This window comes from Guyanagaster necrorhizus, assembly GCF_019112545.1.
Source record: "Guyanagaster necrorhizus MCA 3950 unplaced genomic scaffold BT62scaffold_23, whole genome shotgun sequence".
In the NCBI taxonomy this organism is placed as follows: Eukaryota; Fungi; Basidiomycota; class Agaricomycetes; order Agaricales; family Physalacriaceae; genus Guyanagaster; species Guyanagaster necrorhizus.
Window position 1 is genome coordinate 833,824 of NW_025064902.1, and position 17,548 is coordinate 851,371.

Here is a 17,548-nt window from a genome sequence, read left to right on the forward strand (position 1 = left end):
ATTGATGATGATCATGAATATGGGTGGACTCAGGGCACCTGCTTTGATGAGATATCCAGTGTCTAATGGCACCAACAGAAGAAGGTGTCCAGGATACTAGATGCTTGATTAGACCAATGGCTACTTTCCAGTGATATGCATATCATCATGATGTTGATCCTCATTATTGTACTCATCCTCTTCTTCTTCTTCTGCTCCTGCTTCTTCTGCTCCTTCTGCTTCTTTCTGGTCTTCATTGTCAGTGAACAAGCTACTTGTATATCCTGATCCCTGAAAGAAACTGTCATCATCTTGGTCAGAGTTCATGCTAAAGAGGAAAAGTAGGTGGGTGATATCACTGTTTGCATCTACTTTATACTAACAAAGCAGAGTGCCACATGAAAAATTTCTCTATTTGTCTGAAGACATTCAGCTGGACATGACATTGACAGCACAATTTCTTGTCATGTCAAATTCTTTGTAATGCAAAAAAAATTGTATGGGACCACAAAGTGCAGGGGACCCATCCTTTTCAGTCCCAGGATATTTTCACCAATTGTCACTTGTATATTTAGTGACATAAAATGTATACATTACAAAAATGTGTCATACTAACTGCAATATGAAACTATATAAAATTGTTCTTGAAAAAATGTGTTGAACTGCCAATGAAGCAATGTCAAGAAAGCCACCCACAAATGACCTCAATGCCTCTATGCCAATTCTTGCATATTAAGCCTGAATGATCCATTCCATTCAATTATGAAATTCACCTGCAGAGTCTGTGGAGCTGCATTAGCAGTATCCTTTGACCTGGCTGCTTGAGATCATGTTCTTGACATTCCTCTCATTCCTCTTCTCTGTGATGACTCTGGAATTCCTGACTGAGTATTCAACTTACCTGTTGGTGCAGTTGAAATAGATTTCTTCTTGCCAGGCAATGGGGTTGGTGTCGACAGAGATGAGGGGGCATTGGAAGACAGAGGAGTTAGGTTATTGAAGTCAAGAAGATCATCAAGAGGTTGTGAAGCACCACCACTAGCAGTGCCCCCATCGCTTTCTATCTCATCATTGCTAATTGGTTCATTAGCATCTGGTGTCAAGATAATATTGCTGGAGGGGGCAGTCATGGCAGTCATTCCATGCCCTGGTGGTGGTATAACTGCAGGGGTGGAGGAAGGGATGACAGGATGAGGAAGAGGGGATGATGGAGCTGAGAGGGCTGAGGGCTGAGATTCACATTGAGTGGGTTGTGCATTACCCTCCTCAATGGCATTCTGTGGTGTGCTTGGTGCTGGCTTTGTGATAGGCTTAGGCTTGGGCTTTGACTGGGTATTCAATGGTCCAGCCTTTGACAGTTCAGCCTCATCTATGGATCCTCTCTGCATCATCATCTGTACCTTGGTGGCAGGAGCTCCCTCCCTGTTTCCATCCTCTGGCACCTTCTTTGGCACTTTACAATGATGGTGGGATTCATCGATAACATCTACTTCCTTTGTTTTCACCGTTTTCTTGCTATTTGTCTTGTGTTTTTTTGCAGGAGGCTGTTCAATGGCACTTTTCTGGGTGCTCTCATCATCATCGTTATCGCTTTCTCCATCAGCTGCAGCAGGAGCATCTGCTGGTACATCACAATTGTACAGCAGCCGGAATGCCTCTGCAAAAATATGAATAAACCATCATTATCCAAAAGTAAAAAAGACCTACTCCTGTTTCGACAGACATTAAAATCAGGCTTCTTGAAGAAATGCTGAAGCTGCTGGGCTTTTGAACCAGAGTGTTGAGCCATCAAGACATCAAAAGTGTCTGTCACAATAAGGCAAAAGATGTAAATGGTTTCCTTTTGCCCATGATGATGGGCATGACCAATCATCTGTTCTTCTTGAATGGCAGTCCAAGCAATATCCTGTGGGATCTGAGTCAGTGAATGTCAACTAGCAATGATGCTGAAACTTACAAACAGGATGATGACAGGAGCTCTCATCAGGTTAAGCCCAGAGCTACCTATCTGGCTGAGGAGAAGCACATGAACATCTGAATCGGGATGAAGGAATTTCTCAACCACCTGTTCATATGCTGTGAGCCTCATGGAGCCATTCAGTGACAAGATTTTAATGCCATTCATAATAAAGGCCTGAACAAAATGAGTATGCAAATAACAAGAAGAAAGATTCAAATTACATACTGACATGATGAGTTCATCCATCATAGAGAGCTCATGAAAGATAAGGATCTTTATCTGCTGAGTCCTCTTCTTCTTATCACCGGTTGCCATTGCAGGAGGATCAGGGAAAATGAGGTAACCATCTTCAATATATGGTGGAGACACATTGTCATCAGACAAATAGTGCCTGCACAATCTCAATGTTGCCTTGAGCTCTGCTCCTGAATACTTTTCCCACTCTTCAAGACTTTTGAATGGTGGAAATATTTTCTTGCTGGATTTTGACAGATAGTCAGGATCATGTTGAGATTGCAGATATGCTACCGCAAGCCAATAATTGAGCAAAAATGCCTAAGAGAAAAATGAGCAAAATGGCAAAATTGGTAATGTACTGTGAAGCAGAAGGGCTTCCTGTGATCACACAATAACTTACCCCAGCATCCATGACATCAACAGCTCCATGTGTCTTTGAACTAGAAGAAGAGTGCATCAGATCCATGATCCTGGTACAATTTTTTTCTGTACTCACTCGCTGCTCCACTTTGACATCTGGTTGTCCATCTCCTATTTCTCAGCATCTGCCATACTTACCATCACTTCAATCTTTTCATATGGTGGGAGTTCATTCAACAGCATGATAGGCTTGTCAGCTGGGAGGTCAGTGTACTTGATTGATGTTACTGCCTGTCAAATGATACATCCTTCATAGTGAGCCTGAATGTCAATGACTCAGTCATTGTTAGCATTGTACACCTCTTTGTATGGATTTCTACCATCAATGCCCTTCAAGGCATTCATGTTGAACACAGCAAGAGCATCATCATTGCCATTGTTGCCCTTGGTGACATCCCTCCACATCTTTGACAGCTCTCTGACTTTCTCCTTCTCGAGTGATTCAGCTGCCTTACCTATGAATGCCTTCAAATAAATAAGTCTTGCGAGGTTGCATAGGTCCTGATATTATAATGAGAAAGAAGCAAGAATCAGAATCAGAATGAAAACTGCAAAAAAGGCATACATGAGGTGACTGGTACAGTGGAGTTGCCAATACAATTAGGCGCATGCAGGTATTTTCCATAATTCTATTCATGCCATGGTAGACAGCATTTGGTGTCTGGAAGTTGTATGCTTCATCAATGATGACACTGCAGAAACTCCTTGACCATATCAGCTCATAACCCAATGAATTTGTCTTAGCAGGATGCAGAGACAACACCAATTCAGTCTTAGACTTTGTGATCCACAAATTGCAATGTGCTAACTGACTGACACTCTGAAACCCATTTGAAATTCATTATCAGTGAGCTAAACCAGAGTGAATAACCCAATGCTTACACTATGGCTTGCAATGATCACAATGTTGCATTTGTCCTGCTTTGATGAATCAACAGCCTTGTTGAACTCGTCCCATCTCTGCTCCATCATTGGCATTACAAAAATGTCAATGACATGAAGATGGAACCACCATTTCAACTTGCCCATGATCTGCTCTATAATGATCCCAGGGACCAAAATGAGATGTGGCACATCAGGAATCTGTTTATGACCACAGAAATATGGTAATTGTGCTGGAATATTATAGTTAATACTGAATGTATGAGACCATGAAATGAGAGGACTCTCTACTCAGGCCATACTCACCAAGCACTGGGGGAAGTTTCTTGCTGAGCTTCTGTGCCTGATAGCATGACATTATAAATACCAGCAATCCCATCATTTGGGCAGTCTTGCCCAGACCCATCTCATCAGCAAGGAGGATTCCTGGGATACCATCATCATCCAATTTTGTCATCCATAGCATGTTCACCATTGCTGTTATACCAACAATTTGATGCCACATGATGTTCATCACCTCATTGTCTTCATCACCACCAGGAGGAATCTTGGCGGCATAGTCAGGGTTTTCCCAGTAATCAGTGAGGGAAGTGTTAATGAATGAGTTAAATTTATCAGGATGGCCATTGTCCCATTGAAGCATTTCAGCAAGCACCTTATCAGTAGTTTTTTACCAAGACTCTACCCTCAGATCCCCACATTCCTTCTATTTCTCCCACTCAATAAGATCAGGGTGTGAAGGAAGGCTCAGATTGATGTCGATGTCATATTGTTCAGCCTCCTCCCTATTGCATGTGCTTTCAATGCTCTTGAGCCAAGAAGCAAGGTCCTCATGGAGTGCTGCTATTTCCTCTTCAGTGGCCATAACAGCGATTCTTCGATTCATCATATGTCCAAGGATGTCTGCAACATATGTCAGATATGCAGAGCACTGCATAAAATAAGGGACTTACACTCTGAACTCTTTTTGTTTTTCTTTAACTCCTCCTCCTGAGCTTCTGCCTTCAAAAGCACCTGTTCAAACTCACCCTTTCTCTGCTCATATTCTGCCAATGCAGCCTTATCCTGCTCTATTGCCTCCCAACCAATGTACTTCTCATATTTCTTGAGAGTGTTTGAGATCTTCTTTGCATCTTTCAGGTTAATTTGGCCATTGCCAGATTCAAACACTGACAAAGTTAGTAGGAAACAAAATAGATATAAAGAGTACACACATTTCCACATGGCATCAAGTTCCCCCTTCACCTCAAGTCTGCATGTTTCTGCCTGGCAGTGATTCTTGCACTGATGTTCACTGTAGCCCAATATCAATGAGTGGATGAGTTGCTGGAACTCCTCTCACATACAACCTGACTCATTATCCTCAAATGCTCTGCCAAACATGCTTTCTGCAATCTCTGCCTCCTTTGATCCAAACATCATAAGCATGATGAATTTTGCATTCTCTTTCTTTGCAGCTACCCAATACATTGCCTTGATGTTGATACTAGCATGAAGAATAGCATGGTTGTGCATGATTCTGAGCTTCAACACCATGCACGATTTTGACCACTAGTGGTGGTATGTGGTATGGCCTTGGAGAAATGCATTGGCACCCTTTGTATTGACATAAGTTATAGCCTCATCCAAGGGGAGATTTCTGATGTGCTTCAGAAACTCATGGACTGCAGAGAGCTCTTCATTTTTTACATTTGAGATGTGATCCACATCAAATCCAGGGAATCCAAATTGCTGCTGCCATGCTTCCTCATCAAAGAGGTCAGAATATGAGGCAAAAATGGCAGCAAATAGAGTGCAAGATTTCTGTACAATGCGAGGCATTTTGAAGATGAGCAGTGGTGCTGAATGGCAGAGTGAGAATCAACTTTTTTATGGGGGGAAAGAAAGAATAAAACATATGTGATGCCCATGCCCTATATATGTGATGCCCATGCTCTATATATATGATGCTGTGGCATATGAAGCTGATGCTGATGGCAGGGTTTACCTCATAGAGGTTAAATTTTTTTTTCTTTGATTTTAGATGCATCAACATCAAAGATCAATATCGAGACATCTGAAAACATATTTGATAAAAAGCATAATTAACCATACTTGGGTATATGTACCTCCTTATCCAGCTTCTTCTTTTCCAGAAACCCAATCAATCAATGACTGCAGTTACCGCAGTTTTTTGAAAAAATATTCAGGGAAAAGATTCAGACATGTTCAGTAATTATCAAGATAGAACATATTCAAAAAAATAATTGTATGCCTGAATACATCAGGGGAAACTGAATTTCACTACCATATATTTAATGCAATTATAGCTTTGATTGCACAAATTACTTTTTGGCTGTTGTGCCATGCACCCTGCCAAATGTTCAATCATATCACACAGCCACTCAATGATCTTTTATCTGATTGATTGATTTCATCATCAATTGATAGCCAGCAGCATCAATATCAACATGCCACAGGCACTTAATATCATTTGATTGTGATTCTCTACTTCTGCATTTGCTCCCCCACCTCTTGTGCTCAACGTCTATTCCCACTCTCTGGCATGATCCACATGTCTTCCATCTCCCCTGCCAGCTGATCACAATCTCTGACCTCGACACTAAATCCACACCATGAAGATTGACCTTTGGATGAACTGGAGTGTTGCTCAGAGACAAAGCAATGCATAATTGGTGACATTCAAGTCAGATCTGATGGAATGTGTAAGGGTGCAAGAGCAGGAGGTCAGAGTGCAGTTGGGGTATATGCCGATGGATTGGACAATCTGGGGCATGAGTTCAGGAATTAGAGTGTGGGCAATCCACTGCATGGTCAGCAGTACTGGCAACCATTTGCCCTGTGGGCAAATGCAATGGGAGGATCACACTGGAAGAACAACTACTCAGTACAAACTCCACTGGCTGGGAGATGAGATGCTGTAACATGAGTTTCATCATTCTACAGAACCAAATTACCTCTGATGTTTCACAGGAGCACAGAACACTTTCTTTTGATGACACAACCATAGCTGTTCATTTCTTCTTGATAATCACCATGTTCTTTTGTACTTAGCATTGTTATATTCTTGTAGCATACTTGCTGACCACATATCTTGACAATGTAGACTTCCATACCATACTATAGTCATTGCTATATCTAGTGTACATTGATTCTGTTACATGCATGCCACCAGCCTCCATGTCACCTCAACCAACCACGAATTCTATCACACTATCCACTGGACTCCAGCTGCTTCCCATTACCTACTAATTTCATTTCACCATTATCATTTCACATCTGTATTTCACATTGTAATACCTAGACCCTGAACTCAGTAGCAAATATTCACACCAGAACCCAATGGAACCCGACTCAGAATTAGCTACCATTAGTATATAAAGCCATGTATATCACCATAACTACTCAGTTCGAATATCAACTTGGATAAGCCACCCACACTTTGCACTCACTTCAACTCCTCACTACCTTGTCCATCAGATTCTGCTCCAAAGGATATTCTGGTTCACTTCTCTGATGAATCTCTGTCCTGTCCATCCAGATCCTTGAGCCCCGACTCAAGGGTGACATTGCCAATAGCTTCGTCGATGCCCACGCACTCTGCCGGACTCTGTGAGTGCACTCAAGCCCACTCAATTGGCATGTTCCTAACAGATTCCCAAAATGTAAAATAAATCTGTAGCATACTGAATGTTATTTTATACCCAAGATTTATTAATGAGGGCCATATTCTGCTCTCCATGTGAAAATTGGTGATTTACCACAGAGTGGATGCGAGCCCTATGCTGTTTCTAAATGACAAGAATGGCCATATTTCAAAATTTGGTAATGTACTGCAGAGTGGATGCAAGCCCTACATAGATTCCAAAGCACAAGAATGGCTATATTTTGAGATTCAGTCATATACCACAAATGGAATGTGCTCCCTACTCCATCCCAGAATGGAAATAGTGCATAATATAAAAAATTGATGATGGACTGCAAAATTGTACAGCTCCCTAGTCACTGCTGCAGTCCATTGGTATTTTTGGCAAGTCAAATACCTTGAAGTATTTGGTGGATTTATTGGGTAAATCCACAGTGTTGGAATACAAGCTGAGCTGAATGTTGGCATAAAGCAAACTTGATGGATTGATGGATTAGTATGCAGATATGATAACTAGGTCCAACCAGTGTTGTACTCTCTTGTACTCTTGAGCACAGCTCCATTTGCTTCCATAGCAATTATTCCCTCAATACTTATATATCTATGATACTTGATACTTAGCTATGTTATAGACTATGCATTTTCATTTAAATATGACTGTATTCTGGCATATTGAATACAATCTTCATTCATTCTACTTGTGCTCAAGTGCTCACTCTAACAACGATTTCAATACATTATAGGTCCTGACCATACCTAAAAATCCATTGAAGCACACTCTAGTATTATCTTGTCTTGCTGATAAACACTGGTCATTTATTAATTCTATCTATACACAAAAACTCAAACCACCATTCCCAATCATGTCCTTGCAAGTCTCACCCATGATGTCTGACTGGCCATAAACAAAGACCAACCCAGAATGTCCGATACATCGATATTGAGCTAATATATGTCTCAACTTGCAATCCATAACCATTAGTATCCATCTAGGCTTGTGGAATTGTAACACTGTTGGTGTCTACTCTAGAGGAGTTGTGGAAGGCAATGGTGGTCATAGTGATGAGAATAACTGTGTCAGTTAGCAATTCTTTTTATCTTTTCATCCATCCTGACTTTGGATCATTATAATACAATCTTCCTCTGGAGTATCCACCCCACAAACAACAAGGGATATGCTCAGTTCAAGATGTATTTCTGAGAATATCTCTTCCCTATCTACTCCTCTCCTTCATAGACTGACAGCTCCTCAAGGACAGTGCTATGGGTAGACTAATGACATCCATATCATATTCCATGCTAATGGCACACTTTGCATAGGAGGAACCCAACATATTGGTAAGTCTTACTATATTGCTTCCTCTTTCATCCGATCACTAAACAACACACAGGCCAAGCATTCTTTGACCAAGACCTCACCACTGCCATTGAGGAGACCTCTCCTTACAACACCAAGACCACTGAAGTCAAAGAAAATGCCAATGACTATGCATTTGGTGATGACCTCTAAGGTGGTCTCCTTCTGTGAGTGTCTATCATCATCTTCTATGTTCTCTGTTATTGATGCTTCTGGCACAGCTGGGCTACAGTCTGTGCAGACTGTACAGCTAGCTTCGAGTCTTCTCCTGATGGTTATCTTACTGAAGCTAGAGGTATTGCAGTAATAGTTCTGACACTGGTGTTTTCTTATGAAGGAGGAAATAGCATCATTACCAACATGATCAACAGTGGGAATGTGATGACACTGATGCCAAGAGAAGCACTACTTCAGTCCAGTTGCTCCTAGGATGATGGTAATATCAGTGTGTCACTCTATTTCTAATATGAATAACACCACTGTTGTGTGGTATTTCCTGAGCACTGGATTCTGCAACAAGGTTAGTACATTCAACCTGACCACTTTCCGTTACTAAAATGACTCTAATACTTCAAGTACATTAGCAGAATGGGTGGCCCCACCTTGATTACCACCAGGGCAGACTTCCAGACTGTTCCACTCATAATAACCATGCAAGTTCATGAGAGCCAAAACAGCCAAAAGAGATCATCAGCTTACAAGTCTTTATGCATCCCAGCAAAGTACTGCATGGATATTCAAAATTCAGTGCTGAGAAGAGATTCCATGTGAAGCACATAGCTCACTGCACTGGACACATTGCTCTGCATGGAGATTTGATTAGAGAATATTCTCCTGCAAGGCTATACTATGCTCACTTGGTCCAAATTTTTGATGAAATATCCCAGCTTCCAGAGTGTCAGAATCCTCTGTGAGCATAGAGGAAATGATGGACCGAAGCAAATATTAGGACCGACATGTCAATTTTGAACAAGAGACATCTCTCTGCAGAATATGATGAAGGCACCAGATGCTAAAAGATTGACTTTTTATGCTTGTCACTGTCAATCACTTCAGGTATGGATCCTACCAAGGTAGCATTTGAAGCCATGTCGACCTGCTGAATGGAGTGTCCTTTGTTGTTCATTTTATACTCCCCCACAACCGATAGCCACTTTTGTGCCCCTGCTAATTTCATAGTTCTGGTTGCTTCTATAGTGAGAGAGTGCACTGCTGAGAAGACTTATTTCTGTTTAACCTGGGGCTCATAGAATAGCTTTACATATCCTTTGAATGTCTTTCAAACAAGTCCTGGATATTGCAGTGAGCACATCCCTGTACAAATAGCAAGTTGGCTGCCATGGCCCTCTCAAAGCACTACCACAAAAACCAAGAGAAAGAGAGCATAAAGTCCTGAAAATAATTAAATCCCCCAAGTAATAGCTCATATTTATTGGGTTTTAAAGATGAAGAAAACAGGCTGGCAATCACCTGGTGCCACAAAAAAAAACACTCACCATCGACTCAAGCTAGCCAACTTGGAATTCTGCAGCATTACTTCCGCATTACAAACTAGAAGTAGACCATTACTCTTGGTTCATGCTGTGATGAACTTTGTTTTCAAAGCTCAACAATACAGAAAGCATCTACCAAAGTAGCTGGATGTCAAGAAGTCAAAAGGGCAACCCAAGATGGGTTTGTCAGTATTGATCAGGTGTGTGGCCTGATATCTGGCCTTGGCAAAAGACTCAAATCCTTTCAAGCAACCACCAAAGTCATCAAGACTTGACAGTGAATGATTCAGCAGCTTCATGAGTGCACACTACACAGAAATACAATGATGAAAATTCTTCAATCCTCCAGATGTTTTCTAATGATATCCATGGTATACAGCAGCCTCTGTTTTCGGGGTCTTGCCTCGTTCTTCATTCTGCAGTGTTCATGGATACCCTTCTGAAGCTCTGATGCTAGCTCAGCCATTTCTTGGACTTGACTCTGGGCCAATGCCTGCCTGATCATTACTGTCTGGACTTGTTTATGAGTACATTTGAAGTCAAGGCGGAATCATGGTGTCTTGGGTAGTGTACAGCTTGAAGGTTTATCAAAGCTGGTAAAGTTCACAATGAACAGAGGGAAAGACACTGTTTTCATCTTTATTTAGAATTCTCTGCTGAAGAAATATGTTTCAGTGTAAGTATATCAGTGAATGATGGATGCCTATGTCATATCATATGGGGCCTTTGGTGATCCAGTCTACTTTTACTGCTCATTCACATTGATTTCAACAAGGAGAGGATGGATGATCCAGAAGGGTCTGACTGAAATTGAGTCATGCCCAGCTGAAAAGAAAGTGCAGAAACCAATAGACCTCTTTGCTTATAACAATGGATGTTTAGTCCTATTATCAATTGTTTTCACTGAAAAAAGATTGAAGATGAAATGGCTCTACTGAGGTATAGCATCTACTTGGTGATGCTGTTGGTTCACTATGCCATATTGAACTGTATTCTCTTCAAGTTCTGGGGTTGCTTTGATAAATCGTAGAATGTAGTTGCTAAATTCCAAGTCAATAAATGTTTTGATTGCACTGCTAGTCAACCATGTCTGGCATAGCTTCACACTGTATTCCCTGCAAATTTCGGTCATTTATTGGTATTTCTGCAACCATCAAGGAAGTAATTTCTGGTATGTTTTCTGCAGCCCTCATCAATGCCATTGTCGATGAAACATCAGGGAGTTCTAGGAAGGGCCTGCTTATTTGGCCCCCAAGTATCTGTGGTGCACTGCCATAGAATACTACTTCTGATTGCATATCATCAGGTGTGTACCAGATTCATCCATTGTGCTACATGACAATGAGATTTACCTAGCAGCACTTTATCTCATGTTATTACAAGACTACCAATGAAAGCAAAGGAGAACTCTTGTGTCAAATCAAATACATGGGCTATCATAGAAGTACTATAAGGACCAAAATGTGAGTATATTTCCACAGTGATTGAGTGCCTCTTTTATGAACAAATGAAACAAAGAGGACCTGCAGATAACAACAGAGTGGGAAACTAACTTGTTGGATATCTTGAGGTCATAGTGATGCCAAGGTAATATACTGCCATAGCTCTTTATTCTTTATATAACAATAACAGCTCTGCAGGTCCCAAATATATAGTACTTAGACTGAGCATCACAATCTCCCCACAGAAGAATTTGCAGTCTGAATTTACCAAGCATCCAGCACAGAACTCGAAATTGCATTCTCGATACCAATACACTAATTCCAGTGGCATATCCAGTTACCCAGATTATACTCAACATTCCCAAGAGAGATGTCACACCCACATCCCAAACACACCATCTTGTCTCGTTCAACCCTATCTGCATCAACCCAAGGCTCACACCTGAGGAAAAGTCACCTCTGCTCCATATTGTTTTGGCTGAACCAATAAAGTGGGCTCTCAAACATTTTCAGGAAGCTCACTTCAGGACTGTTCTACGACACCAGGAACATCTCTTTCTGATATATGCTGAGTACTCATGTGGGCAGGCTGTGATAAGATGAGCTCTAGCTTGGACTCTGTGAAGAGACACTGACCAAGATCCTTGGGGTTGCAGTTGGAATGGTAATTCTTTGTGGACAGTGATCATCATTTGGACAGGGTAGGAGAATTGCCACCTGCACCTTCTGCAGTGACAATGGCATGAGCAGCTCATTTATCTCGATGGTGCACTCCAGCCTGAAGGTGACCATAAGGTAGAAGATATTTTGGGAACAGGTGCTTGAATCTGAACATTCATGGCTGCTCTATATGCTGGTGCCAAATGATTCATGAAAGATATTGAGGAATTCACAGGGACAAGCTGCCTTGCACTAGATTGGTAAGAAGTAGGATAGCCTAGTCTGTTCATTGTGGAAGGAGATGTGGGAATGGATGCAGTGGGTGACTATCATAGTCCGGATTGCTTTTAAGTAGGTCTGTGCAGAGGGACAAAGCCAGACAATGAATGGTGGCACCCAGACTTGTCTTTGTTGCATGCCTCAGACTTGCCTCCCCTGTCTTTGCCCTCCCACATGCTTTGGCAAAAATATTGTCAAGTAGATGAGTGCACAGCATGAGATAACAGCTCATAGAGCAATGTCCTAATCTTCAGGAATGCAATATTCTTTGGCTCTCTTTGTGATCATCCAGGAATAGTTTTATCTGCACTTATCTGCACTCATGAAGGATGCCACCCTTAGTGTTTGTTGTCAGCTGGTGCCAATGGCAGTCAAAATTAGCATGGTCAGATATAAAAAGAGCATGGCTGACAGAAAGAGAACATTCTCTGCAAGGAAGGCATTTGATGTCTCTGTGAGTTCTCTGTTTGAATAAGGGATGGTGGGAAAATACCAGACATAGTATGCTCATTGTCAGGTATAGAGGCCGGTTTTGACTCTGAGGACAAGGATAGCATGGTATGGTTGATGCACCCTTGAATGTTAGACACAGTATTGATGTCTATGTCAAACTGCCTACTGCATGATTGAATTGGAGCTAGAAAGATAGTCAAACCTAAACATACTAACCACACACTTTCTCACTGGTACTCTCAGCCGTATGGCTGCTGGCAGTCAAGAAGGGAGGTGAGGAAGGTGATGTTGTAGTTGGGGTCCAAAAAAGAGACATTATATCCTGTAGATAGGATTGGTAATGGCAGTCTTGAAAGGTGTGTGAGTCAGAGAGACTATTATTCTGTTCATGTGTCCATAACATGTCACATCTATGTCCTTTTCTTGATGACATTGATCAATGTCTTGTCTGTCATAGCACCGACAGGAGTTTCCAGGGTGCATATAACTTAAAAGAAGGATATGTTGGTCATGGGATGACAGAGAGAGTGGCTTATCATTTTGGCAAGTTGCAGAAAATGTTGGCTGACAGTGAGACAATAGACAATTCCTTGTGGCCAAAGATACCTTGCTGAGTTTGAGAAGATGGGTGTTGATTTCATCTGGAAGTTTCATATGAGGATCGACTCCATCTCACAAGCATAGACCTTACCAGTCACAATGCTATCAATGAGGATAAGAAGGATGAGATATCCAGACAGCTGTGTAAACTATGGTCTGGCACTGGTGAAATCCCTCAGAAGGCTGCCACCATGCTACCACCAATGTGTCACCACAAATGTGAAACATAAGAGGGAGAGGCTATGCAGTAAATTATTCATGTCTTATCAGGGAATTATCTCTCTTCCTTAAGACTCCATCCTTATCCATGGTCACAGAGAAGAGAAGTATTAAGAGTAATATCTGAAAGTCATAGGGATGGGTTAATATTGTAATGAGAAATTTGGTGCTTGAAGATGCTGGTCTGTGACTGAATGATAAAATACCCTAGGTAGTCTGTATTCAATTGTCCTGTCTGTGGAGATGTTTAAGTTAAAGTGGTGTGGAAGGAAATCTGACACATACCTTTGCAGAAGCATGGCTTGGACCATTAGCTTCAGAAGCATACCTATCCAAACATTGATAACTTTTGCCCAAAGATGCATGCCTTTCCAATTTCCCTTGAGAACATGGTCCTCAACATGCTATGGGTGTGCAGGAGAAAGGCTGTACCTTTGTTCCAATGAATGATGACATGAAGGATGGCAGTGTGAACTCAGATGATATAGGCTTGAAGAAAATCAGATAGTCAGTGATCTACTGGAAGAAAACGAGTTCAAAATAAAGCAGCCAGCATGATAAACATTCTGTGTATTGTGATGTTTCTTTGAAAGTCATGGTGGGCTGAATATAGCCAATGGCTCTTGTTGTGTTTGCCACACACACCTAAACTATGTCTTCTCTATTAGTATTGTCACCTTCCTTGGCTTTATTATCACTGCTGCAATATACCTACCTTCAATTAAATCATAAGCCTTGCAAAAACATGCTGCAATGATGTAAAACACATTGTGCTGTGGAGATCCTGGTAGTTGCATCTCTCAAATTCAATAAGATCCTTGACAAGAATTATCGGTCTCTATTCAATTCATACTGGGGTCATGAACCTCAAGAAGACCCAAGAAGAGATGGTCACATTTGGAGGACCTTTGTTCCCTATAGAGTTGAGTGGAAGTGGTGCATATTACGACTTTCTTCTACTAGCAATACTATGCTAAGCATAACCCATTACAGAACTGAAACTGACCACAACTGCCAGCTCTGGTCACCAATATTTCTGTCCCATCCTTGTACCAAAATTTCCTCACCCTTCGTTCTCTCCCCTCATTGCCTTCCAAGTATGAAATTACACTAAATCAATGGATTTTGATAAGAAATCCTAGTGCTGCCATCTGGCCTTGGGAATTGACATGGAGATCATCGCTGTTCATGCTGGGGGTCCCACAGGGAGAATCAGGGCTTAGGGTTAGGGTTAGGGTTAGGACGGTGTACCCCCTTCGGCGAAGCCGTTGGGGGTACACAGTATGAGTAAAGAAATACTCACCTCAAAAGTGTTGAGGATTGCGGTATTGCTTGTTAAAGCGAATCAAGGTCCAACAGAGGGATGGGGTCACCATCTCTCACCCTGTTTCGCTTTTATAGCTCTTCAGGGACCTGATTCATAAGCAAATGACGCAAATGAGAGGTTTTGGCGGACCAATCATTTTCGCTTTATCAGCAATCACGCAATCCGCAGCACAAATGAGGTGATACGGTTAGTAATTAAGGTACGAAGTCGTACCATTTATTATTCATACTTACTTACTCAGCGGCTTCTATTTAACCGGTTAGTCATACCATCTGACTAATTTTACCGTTTTACCGTCGGCTACTAAGTTAACCGGGCCCGAAGGCCGAGAACCTAGCCGGCCGTTCGCCGGTCCGGTGGCCGAGTCTAGAACGTCGGACCGTTAGGTCCGGGTTAAGGTTCGGGTTAATCCGGTTAGGGTTTGGGGCTGAGTAAGCATTAATTAGTATGGTTCATTAATGCGTGACTGCGTCAACGATTAAGTTGACAGAACTTACTTAGGGTTAGGGTTAGTCCGCTGGCAGACTGCCTGCCATTAGTTTCCGAGCTTTGGAAACCAGTAAGTTCCTAATAAAGGGCGTCAATAATTTATATAGCGGAAGAATGTACATTATGGTTATAAGTGGGTACGTACCCGACTTGATTTAACTGTTACCCCCGGCGGATTTTTATAACAGTCCAACTACTTGCGACCGTCCTGCATTTATAACCGGGATAAACCGCACTGTCCACAAGTCTGCTGTTTCGATCCGAAGACCTAGCAGAGTCGCATCAGGATGTGCCCATAACCATATCTATGAAGACCTGCGGATCAACGCTGCTTCTGTCAGAATCGTCGCCAGCAGCAGACGAATCAGAAGGTGGAACGTTTTGATCCGAGGATAGAGAATCTTCATCGTACTTACGGAGAACCATCTTTTTCCAAAGACTGGTCATGTCGAACAGATTTTTAGTACGTTTTTTACTAACTATCGTTCGTCTATTGAGGATACCAATTGTTCTTATATCCAGCATGCCACGAGGGCCTGCCGGGGTTTCAACAGCCATCAAAAGACGGTTGTCTACCTCCGACGGTGGTATGTCTCCATACATCACCGACATATTATTCGGCGCAGTGCCGAGGCGCTCGATTCTTTCGACTCGATCGCGCCAGGTACCCAGGATGATATCTCCGAGTTCTTTCGCTTTGAAATAATTCCACGCGGTATTATATGTGGACTTAAGTACTAAAACGCCGCTGTCATCTCCCCGCTGGGCAGCTACGCCCAATCGATCTGACCATCGTTTAGCAATATTATCTTTCATCCATTTATACACGTAATCCGCAGGATAGCCGCGTGCAATGTATAAAGCATTTAAACTTTTAATAGCATCTTTGTAGTGCTCATGTTTACTACTTAACACAGCTAACCTGGACATCTCACCAATAAAGGTACCGCGTTTAACGTCAAGCGGATGATGGGATATCCATGGAATTCTTTCTTGGTGGGAGCGAGCTTTCCGATAAGGCATGTGTTGTATCGTGTTATTAGCATCGATATATACAGTCATGTCCAGGAACGCGAGATGTGAGGGACTCGCTTCCCACTCTATTCTACAGCCGTCGAAGGCCACCGTTTGCAACTGCGCTAATGCTTCTCTTTCGTCATTAGCGTAAACAATGGCTAGACAGTCATCAATGTACCTTCCATAGAAAGGAACATTGGCGGTAAATTCTAATTGACGCTCGAAGTACCAGCCATAAAGGTTAGCAAGATCGGGCGAATCGGCAACGCCCATTGCAAGGCCGTTCCGTTGTTCAAAAAATAAATCATTATACTGTAGAACCAAATTCTTATTACCGACCGATAGACATTTGAGGAAAATCTGTTCTCGTCTAAGAGAATCCTCGTCGCCTTCTGTACCGTAATACTCTCCGTATAGATGAGTAATTACATCTAGACACCTTTGGATTGGTATATTCGGATAAAAAGCGACTACGTCACCCGTAACAATATAAATTTTACGAGTTCGATCTAGTTGAATTTGACTTAATTTTATCGCCAAGTCTTTAGATCCATGCAAAATGGTTGGCGCCGATTGGACAATCGGTTTAAGAATTTTAGACACATATTTAGCTGCCGGATTCTGGATGGCGGAGTGGCATGGTATTATTGGCCGCATTTTAACAGGCTCCTTGTGAATTTTAGGAATACCGTAAAATGTAGGCACCACGTGTTGTGCTCCTGGCGAAGTAATTTTCGACCGGAAATATTTCCCTAATTGGAATCCGTTAGGAAGGTAGGCTTCAGCTAGCCCCGCAATTTCTTCCATGTCTGTGCATTGTTTATCGCATATCGCATTAATCATTAATAAATGTAACGGTGTATAATTACTACTATCGTTAACGATATCGAGCGACTTCTCTATAATCCACTGGCGCGTAGATACAGCTATGCCCAGATTCTTGTCTGTGTTCGTAACCAAGTAATTGTTACGATCCAAGAATTTTTGAATCTGGCTCGGTTTAGGGGCGAGCGCCGTAAGAGGCCCGTCCGATTCCGCTGGGATATTGGCGATCGTGTCGAACACGAAGCGCTCTCCCGCAGCGATGC

The 17,548-nt window shown here is 42.1% G+C and overlaps 4 protein-coding genes across 4 annotated transcripts; 1 reads left to right on the forward strand and 3 right to left on the reverse strand.

Moving 5' to 3' along the window:
• Nucleotides 1-120: 120 nt before the first annotated feature.
• BT62DRAFT_921992 (uncharacterized protein) lies at nt 121-3,983 on the reverse strand (the record flags this gene model as incomplete). Its single annotated transcript, XM_043184368.1, has 14 exons — nt 121-270; nt 572-594; nt 676-717; nt 881-1,636; nt 1,687-1,885; nt 1,937-2,113; nt 2,165-2,494; nt 2,577-2,616; nt 2,673-2,692; nt 2,735-2,827; nt 2,897-3,097; nt 3,162-3,416; nt 3,479-3,711; nt 3,785-3,983. The coding sequence occupies 14 exons, from the start codon at nt 3,981-3,983 to the stop codon at nt 121-123; spliced, it is 2,718 nt and encodes a 905-aa protein (XP_043037033.1).
• A 201-nt stretch (nt 3,984-4,184) lies between these two features.
• Nucleotides 4,185-5,299, reverse strand: BT62DRAFT_921993 (uncharacterized protein; the record flags this gene model as incomplete). The annotated part of the gene is made up of 5 exons (XM_043184369.1): nt 4,185-4,381; nt 4,432-4,647; nt 4,693-4,772; nt 4,821-5,029; nt 5,087-5,299. 5 exons carry the CDS (start codon nt 5,297-5,299, stop codon nt 4,185-4,187), a joined length of 915 nt encoding a protein of 304 aa, XP_043037034.1.
• A 3,043-nt stretch (nt 5,300-8,342) lies between these two features.
• On the reverse strand, nt 8,343-9,571 carry BT62DRAFT_921994 (uncharacterized protein; the record flags this gene model as incomplete). Its single annotated transcript, XM_043184370.1, has 6 exons — nt 8,343-8,385; nt 8,474-8,770; nt 9,181-9,206; nt 9,267-9,284; nt 9,339-9,389; nt 9,551-9,571. The coding sequence occupies 6 exons, from the start codon at nt 9,569-9,571 to the stop codon at nt 8,343-8,345; spliced, it is 456 nt and encodes a 151-aa protein (XP_043037035.1).
• A 3,484-nt stretch (nt 9,572-13,055) lies between these two features.
• Nucleotides 13,056-13,638, forward strand: BT62DRAFT_921995 (uncharacterized protein; the record flags this gene model as incomplete). The annotated part of the gene is made up of 4 exons (XM_043184371.1): nt 13,056-13,081; nt 13,141-13,164; nt 13,266-13,378; nt 13,457-13,638. 4 exons carry the CDS (start codon nt 13,056-13,058, stop codon nt 13,636-13,638), a joined length of 345 nt encoding a protein of 114 aa, XP_043037036.1.
• Between the last annotated feature and the right edge of the window lie 3,910 nt (nt 13,639-17,548).